Genomic DNA, 8,465 nt, shown 5'->3' on the forward strand with positions numbered 1-8,465 from the left:
TTTTAATGTGAAGGGAATAGTGTAATTTGGAGTTCATTCCACCAGGTCAGACTGTTAATCAAGAGTTCTAATTAGAGGTTCTAAAAAGATTTCATAACAGTGTGCAACAAAAAAAGGCCTGATTTGTGCCAGACAGGGAAATGGTTTTGCCACCACGACAGTGTACCTGCTCACATAGCCATCTCAGTGCCCCAGTTTTGGCAACAAACAACATGCCTCTCTTACTCCATGTGCCTGACTCACCTGACCTCACTCTGTGTAATTTCTTTTTGTTTCCATGAATGAAGAGGAACATGAAAGGACAGTGATTTGAAGATGTAGAAAAGGTGAAGGAAAAAACGAGGGAGGTGCTGTCATCTATCCGATTAGATGAGTTTGAAAAATATTTCCAAGAATGGAATCGCAAATTTGACAAATGTATTAAGTGTAATGGAGAGTACTTTTAAGGTGATAAGTTTGTTTTGTAAAAAAAAAAAAAAATTAAATTAAATATATAGCTTTGGGGGAAACCCATTTTGTGGGGTAGCCCCTCGTATATAGACATATACAAATATGCAAATATATAAATATAGGTGTATTTGTTTATATGTGTAAACATAACAAGGAAGCAGATAGATTTGGGGCCTCTACTTAAATCTTAACTAAGTACAAGAACAGTTTGATCCAATAAGCTGGCATTGTCTACTTCCCGGACAGATCGCTGAAGACAAAATGGGTGCATAAGCATAAGTGGTTGAAAAAAGCTTATGGAGCCAAGCTACTAAAAGATACAGTGTCTATGGCCTTCAAGGCTTGTAGTTAAGCAAGTGGCCATCTAGTAGGGAAGCAGCAAAGCCCACAGTGAAGAAAAACACCAGCATGTGTGATCATGAGGTGTCAACGGGAAGAGATATCAGAAGCTCAAAAACCAGCAGCCAAATTGATGTGAAGGGATGTGAATGTAGTGGACACCCCAAACCCACCTGCAAGATAATTGGACAGTCCCTCTCAGAAGGACACACAGAAGGGATGATAAATCCAGGGGGCTGTATAGCACTGATGAAACACATACCTGTCCTCTAGTTCTTTAATATTTTCTCCCCTTACTACCATAGTTTTTGTTTTACCTCATCAATCTTGTTAGATATGCGTATATTCATTTGAATAATTAAGATGGTTTGAAACATAAAAGCCAAGATAGATATCCCTTCAGAAACAGTAACAGGAGTAATGGTTCCCTGAGAGTCCAGGAAGGGGGGTGGGCGGTGGAGCTGATAGCACTGAGACTGTATAACCCCACTTGAGGGGAGCGAACAGCAGAGTTGTGTGTGAGTGGATATATTGGATTTATGTATATTATTTATATATAAATAATAGGGACATAGGGTGGGGGAGGAAGTGATAAAGGAGAGCTGATATTAAAGAGTTTGAGATGAAAGAACATGTTTTTAAATTAATGTGGTAGCACTTGTACAATACTGTTTGATGTGATTGAACTATGGAATGTTATATCTTTAAGAGCTCCCAATGAAATGATTAATATAAGCCAGAAAATATGGACAGAGGACACAAACGTTTCGCCAGAAAAGATATTTAGAAAGGCAGGTACAATCCCTTTATGTTACCTATGTGTTTACCTTGGCCTGCCTGCCCCCTATTATACGAACTCGTGAGATTACATTACTCAATTTCTCTGCTCAGACTTGGCTCTTGAAGTCATGACTGAGCGAAGTGGGAGTGTGCATGCAGACCCCACCACAGGGCGCCAACGTGGAGCAACTCATGGACAGAGAGGGCTACAGGACTGGCCCAATCAGCCATACTGATCCCCTCCCTAGAAGTATGTGCTACAGAGGACAGCACTATAACTACAGGTTGGGGAGAGGAGCTGGCCTGTCATTCTCACGTGGAAGCAAACCAAGACAGAAAAAGAGTGAGGGACTAGACCCTAGAGCTGCACACCACGCCCTGAGGACGACTTCCCTGCAAGGAGCTGCTAAAGCACAGAGAGGACTGTAAGGCTGACAACGGCTCAAGACATGATATCCCCTCTCTGGAGCATACAGCAACAGAAGACAATACTGGGGACACACAGTGGGGAGTGAGCCTGGTCGGACCCTTCTCTCTCCCCCTTCCTCCTCCTCCCCTCCCTCCCCCCAGCCGACATACAAACAGTAGGGAGATTCAAGACAGGCACAGAACAGATCCACAACGGGAGCCACGCCAAGCCAAAAATAGACTTCAGTTGCTGGAGTCTCAGCGTTAGAGTCAGCATCCACAGGATCCTGCTCCTGTCTCACAGCCGTCATGCAGCTCTGTCGCCAAGCCGGTGCCTGGACTTTCAGGAATTGGCATCATCTACCCAGCTAGCTGCATATTTCTTGGGGACTGCGAGGGATTTCAGCTCATCGTGGGGGATGTCTGAGATTCAGAGGAAGGCAGAATCTACACAGATCCAAAGACGCCCCGAAGTGAGTAATTTCAAGTGAGGCAAGCAATGTTTGTCGCTAGCCTGTAACTGGAGGTTAGAGAGGCACTGCTAAAAGGATGCATAGGTGAACAGTGGCTACTGGGCAGAAGCTCCACACCAGCAGCGGTGCATTTCAGCATGGGTTCCTTTAAAAGGGCTGCCTTGGAGATGAACTTTTGCAAGATTTGGAGGAACTAGGTAGTTGTTGATGGATGACAAATGAAAGACATGTAAAATAGTTTATTGACATTCAATGAGACTTGTAAAATCAAAACATTCACAATGTTAAAAAAGGTAAGGGGAACAATGCTGAAGCCAACACAGAATATTGACTGAATTGTCCTTGATGGAATTTTTAACAAACCTGGTTCGAGATGTCACAAATCTCAGAATAGAAGAGGTATTTAAATGCTTTTACAAACTCTTGTAAACTCTGCAATGCTTCCCTCCGTTTCTGTGCCTGAGGGAGATACAGAGGTAGAAACAGAGAGGCTCAACTGAGGTCAAAGGTCCTGAGTGAACGAGAATTTGCAGAATCACATTATGTGAGGCATGCGCTTATACCCAAAGGGAGTACCTACACTTTGACACTTTGGCCTCAATGGTTCCCCATTAGCTGCTAGGCAACCAGAGGCATCTATGACGTCACAGCTAGCTGGCGCACCCACGGATGGCACAGAATTGTTCCCTGTGCAGACTAGGCAGCATTTGCAAACCAGGCCCAGGAGGCAGGTGCCTAAAGAACAGTAGACTTGAGATGGCCCAGGTTTCTTCTGAAGTTGAACATGTTTCTCCTCAAGATGAAGCAGCCGCCGCGGAAACCTCAATCCGGTCCCTACTCAATGACTGTTCCTCCATTGGGGACTCGGTCTTGAGGGCTCTGGTTGAAGAATACGCTTTTCAGGCTCTGTCTGAAGGACTCCTGAGGAAAAGACTGCGTTACACAGTTTGTGCCCCTGAAGCACATGAAGGTAATGATTTGCTTTCCCTAACGTTTCCCAGAAAACTTTGGAGGATCGTTGAAAGTAACCAATTTGAATCAATTTGGTGGGATGAGACTGGAACATCTATCGTGATTAATGAGGAACTCTTCAAGAAAGAAGTTTTGGAAAGGAAGGCCCCCTTCAATATATTTGAGACACAGAGTATGAAAAGTTTCGTCCGGCAGCTGAATCTCTATGGGTTCAGCAAAACAGGAAAGAATTTTCAACGATCCGCTTCTCTGGCTGACTTCCTGGCAGAAGAAAGGGAAGCCTCTGTTTTCAACAAGTTACAATTCTACTGTAATCCAAATTTCAAACGAGGCTGTCCCCAACTGTTAATGAGAATGAAGAGGAGAGTTGGCACTAAAACTGCTTCTCCCATACCGGCTTCCTTAGTTCAACATTTCAACAAGAAGCCCTCTTGCTCAGGGAAGGGGGTAGGTAACCAGAATACTAGTTCCCAAGCTGAAAGTAGGAGAGAGACTACTGCTTCAACTTCTACAAACATTCATGCACCTCAAATCAAGAAGTCTTCCACCAGCACGGCGATCGCGAATACAGTTGTCCCCATCAGAAATAGTTTTTCTCTTCCACCATTAAGTTTGGTCAGTTTACCAGGACCACATGCTCTCTTAAATCAGCAGACCCCTTCTTATGGACGCTCACCTAGCAGCCACACGCAGGGAAACGGTCACCTTGTCAATCTTGTTACAGCACCAACTTCTCAATACCTCTCTCCCCCACAAAAACCGACGGCAGAACCCTCCACGTTCCCGATTGGCCTCCCTGATTATTCCACCAACGAGGATCCTCCTCAAAAGCTCTTCGTACCCGGAAAGAAATGGATTCTAGTGCCTGTGATGGCAGATACGGCTGCCAGCTTTCTCCCAAGGTTAACTCACAAAACTTCTTCAGCCTAGCAACACCACCCAACTTGAACTTCTACCAAAGGCAGGATAACAGAGATCAACATTTTATCAATAAAAATCCTGTGGTTCTGTTATTGGGACAATAAATGTGCATTCTCCATCAGGTTTGCTTTCTTTATTCTCTAATAGTTAAGGAGTAAAAGGCTTAGGTTACATTTTCCCTCGTCGGCAGGAGATTGTACTGTTTTTAACATACAGCCTTCTTTCCTGGGAGGAACATTTTACATGCTCCTTAGAAAGTAGGACTTACCAAGGGCTCAAAAGAAAGTTAATGTCTAGAAAAGAATGATGGCAACACATGTACAGATATGCTTCATACAATTGATGTATGGGTTGTTATAAGAGTTGTAAAAATCTTTTAATATAAAAGGCCAAGAAACATATGAAGAAATGTTCAGTCATGATCCTTAGCCATTAAATAAATGAAAATCAAGGCAACATGAGCTATATCACTCCAGCATTAATAGCAAAGTTAAAACAATACATACTGTCAAGGTTGTAGGGAGACTGGAACCCTCATACACTGCTGATGGGAATGTAGAGTGGTATAATAGTTGTGCTTCCTTAAAAACTAGAAAGAGAACTGCTTTATGATCCAGCCATTCACTATATCCTGGAGGAATAAGAGTGGGGACATTAACAGATAAATGTGCCTCCGTGTTCACCAGCACCATTAAAACTAGCAAAAAGATGGAAACAACCAGTGTCCATCCATCTATGAATGAATATTATGCCACATATACACAATGAAACACTATACAACATTAAATACTATGCAACATCACTGAAAATGAATCTGTGGAGCACCACATAACATAGATGAACTTGGAGGACCTTATGCTGCGTGAAATGTGTCAATTATAAAGGGAAAAGGTATGAGCATTACCCATACCAAAACATTTTGAGGAAATGAGTTGATTGCTCGAGGCGCTCAGGACCAAAGCCGTAGGGAACAACAAGTTCAACTGGCATAACATAGTCCACGATATTCTACAACCTACTTTGATGAGTAGTGACTCTTGTTAGCAGCCATCTGAGATGCCATTATTGGTCTCTCCTCATCTTGAGTAAAGAAAATCAAAGATATATGGTAGCAGCTATTCTGAAGGACTTAAGAGAACTGTCAGATCTAGTCTCCACAATCCTGAGAACTGAAGAACTAGGGGGTACCTGGCTACCATGGCTGATGGCTCTGAAAGGGATCAAAACAGGAAGTCCTGGTAGTGTGGGGAGAAACACCCTAATAGTAATAAAAAGACCAGGCTTGCAGGCCTGATAGAAACAGGTGGAATCTCCAGGACCATGGCCCTTAGTTACCCTTTACATCATCATTATGGTTCAGCTTTCAGGCAAGCAATAGACAGGCCTATAGGGTGAAGAATGGCAGGGAGGGATATACTACTTAAACCTGCCAGGTAGGATCAAGGGACAGCATGTTTCTAGGGACAGACTAGAAGGGCAAGAGGAGCCAGAAGGGAGGACTGAGTGGAGGACTGGCATACAAGAAGGAAATGGCAGGAGTGTTTTTCAAGATGTGTGTGAACTGTTGTGGTCTTTGAATTCTGCATGTTCATTCAAATCACAATAAAATGGTGTTTCTTAATAAAAATTATACAATGCAACTAACCTTTTAAAAATTACAATTTTCAAAATTCCATGGAATATCAAAGAAATGATCAATTATCTGAAAATGCTATCAAAATACTCTTCCTCCCCCCCACACACACACACATCTTTCTGCTTTTATAAGGTGGCCTTTTCTTCATATACGTCAACCAAAACAAAGTATCATATGAGATATAATTCCAAAGCAGATGTAAGGATCCAGATGTCTCCTATTAGTCCAAATATTTTAAATGTTTTCAAATATGTATGACAATGCCACTTTCCATTTTTAAGAGTATGTTTCCATGAAATGTCTCATTAATGATAATATGTAAGAGGTTTACTATTTTTCATTTAAACAAATAAATATGTCAATTTTCTTAGCGTCAATTTATAATGAAGAATATCAACCGATAGAAATGATATCAAAGGTAGTTGTGGCCCTCAGTCATTTCTAAGGGTGTGTGGGAGAACTAACACCAAAATGTTTGAGTCCTGTCCTCAAATTACTTGTATTCCAAGTCAGCATTGTGACATCATCTCCAGATTTATGACCACTATAGGAAGGATCCCATGCAGGTAAACCGCAGAAGTCTGTAGCTGAACTCTAAAAAAAAATCATAATAATAACCACCAGAGAGTGTCTGCTGTCGACCTTCTTCGATGTTCTCCAACTGGAAATCTACTGATTGGCCTTCCAGTTACCAGCAAAGACATCAAGCCAATCGTAAGAGAAGCATCATTTAATTCTGACATTTGCTACTTTCTATGGTTCTGAGATTTTCTGACACCTTGCCTCTTGTCTCACTATGAAATATGTACAAACTTCAAGCCAAACGAATAAAATCTGCCGCTGGCCAGATGTGGACTTCTAATGTCTCTAAGATCAGACTCTCTCTTAAAAATGTTTACCATAAATGCAAGACCCGCCATCTGTATTCAACTCGGTACCCGAGTGTGACTTCCTTCAACTGTTCCCAAGATGACATTAGCACTGCTGAAGACGTGAATCTGAGCGTCATGCTCCAAGACATAAAAACTGCCCAAATTGAGCTCCTCCAGCAGGTGACTGACATTGTCTCGGCAGCCACAATCATCCAGGAAAAGGGTGATTTTTACCAGAAGCGAGTGGAAGCACTGGAAACCAGAGTGAATGTTGACAAGAACAAACAATGCACAATAATTAACAGCATGTTCTCTATAAAAGAAGACATCGATTCTTTAAAGAAGAAAGTAATGGAGCTGGAAAACCAGAGTTCTTGTTCCAGCATACACTGTTTAGAGGTTTTGGAGGGAGAGCAGTGTAAAAAAATCATTGAATTGCTTCGGAAACGCTCAGAATCAGAAACTCCAAAGAAGCTACCACTCTCTGCAGATTCTAGAACATCTTCCACATCGGGGGCAGCACCCAGTTATCCAGGTCCAAGTGGAAATCTGAAAGAAAAAGTAATTTCTCCCCAAATTAAAACTCTGAAGAAAAGTAACCATTCAAAGGTCCCGAGAAGCTGTCCAAAACTGAAATCTGATGTGTATGTTTATCCAGACTTCAGTACGTGGATCAAACTAACTTTCATCCATGGGGGAAAGTGGAGATTTTTCCTGAGCGCCGCCAAATTGGAGGAATTCATTCAGTGGCTGCTTTCTAGGCCAACTGTGGTCGCCGAGGAGCCACGGCTCGTTACTCAGGGATACCGTATACTCGCCGGGCCCATCGCGAGCCTGACGACTGCCTGTCTCTCGGTTTTCAACTATGTGTACTGTCTCTTCAGAGCCTCGGAAGCGGAAGTAACTCGCCTCTAGGGCTACTTCCTGCAGTGCCTGACGAAATAAAAGCAGCCTGCTTTCCCCACCACTCATGTTTGTGGTGACTCTAAGCTCTTTGTTGGACTAGGTAAGGTGGCTCCCTTTTGGTGACGTTTCTATAGCCCTGCATTAAGTTCAGGCATATCAGTCCATGGGGCTCTGTGATCCACTTCCAGCCAGTGTTTTGATTTCCCCAAGGTCAGAGAGAAATGTGGACGCTATTTGGTAACCGCCCAGTCATTTTTCTATGTACTCTTGCCCTACAGGTCTTGGAAGATATCACTTGTGGTATCAGATAAAAATTTGATAATGACAACATTTTAAATATTATAGAGCAAAAGAGATAACCATTTGTTGAGACTGCTAAAATGGGCTCTATAAAATGAAAATTGTTGAAAAGACCCGTTATGGCAAGGAAAATATCCATTCCCAAAGTGAATTATTCCTTTCAATGTCACCGCCAGATCCCTAAAGCAACTAGATATTGGGAGAAAGGTCAAGCATGCTACTGGGTAATGTTTACAATTTTTGTGAAATGGGACAAATATTACATCCTGTAATTCTGATTCAGAGCAAAGGGGAAATCTAAGGATGTGTTTATAAACTAAATTAAGTCTCAGCTCTATAACCCAATATATCTTATCAAGCTATCGTTTCATATAAACCATGGATATCCAGGGTGTGCTCAATACTACA

The 8,465-nt window shown here is 42.3% G+C and overlaps 2 protein-coding genes across 2 annotated transcripts; both read left to right on the forward strand.

Annotated features, from left to right (window-relative positions):
• Nucleotides 1-3,206: 3,206 nt before the first annotated feature.
• LOC101649184 (heat shock transcription factor, Y-linked-like) lies at nucleotides 3,207-4,352 on the forward strand. The gene has a single exon (XM_013005611.1). The coding sequence runs from the start codon at nucleotides 3,207-3,209 to the stop codon at nucleotides 4,350-4,352; it is 1,146 nt and encodes a 381-aa protein (XP_012861065.1).
• A 2,376-nt stretch (nucleotides 4,353-6,728) lies between these two features.
• On the forward strand, nucleotides 6,729-7,766 carry CCDC54 (coiled-coil domain containing 54). The gene has a single exon (XM_004706385.2). It carries the CDS (start codon nucleotides 6,783-6,785, stop codon nucleotides 7,764-7,766), a length of 984 nt encoding a protein of 327 aa, XP_004706442.1. The 5' UTR covers nucleotides 6,729-6,782.
• The last annotated feature ends 699 nt before the right edge of the window (nucleotides 7,767-8,465 follow it).

Source organism: Echinops telfairi, unplaced genomic scaffold (genome assembly GCF_000313985.2).
Source record: "Echinops telfairi isolate 266 unplaced genomic scaffold, ASM31398v2 ScPeMD7_6;HRSCAF=24_0, whole genome shotgun sequence".
NCBI classification, from domain to species: domain Eukaryota; kingdom Metazoa; phylum Chordata; class Mammalia; order Afrosoricida; family Tenrecidae; genus Echinops; species Echinops telfairi.

Excerpts from the sequence above, each read along its gene's own strand:
- CCDC54 (XM_004706385.2), top strand. The coding sequence starts at position 6,783 with ATGTACAAACTTCAAGCCAAACGAATAAAATCTGCCGCTGGCCAGATG.
- LOC101649184 (XM_013005611.1), top strand. The coding sequence starts at position 3,207 with ATGGCCCAGGTTTCTTCTGAAGTTGAACATGTTTCTCCTCAAGATGAA.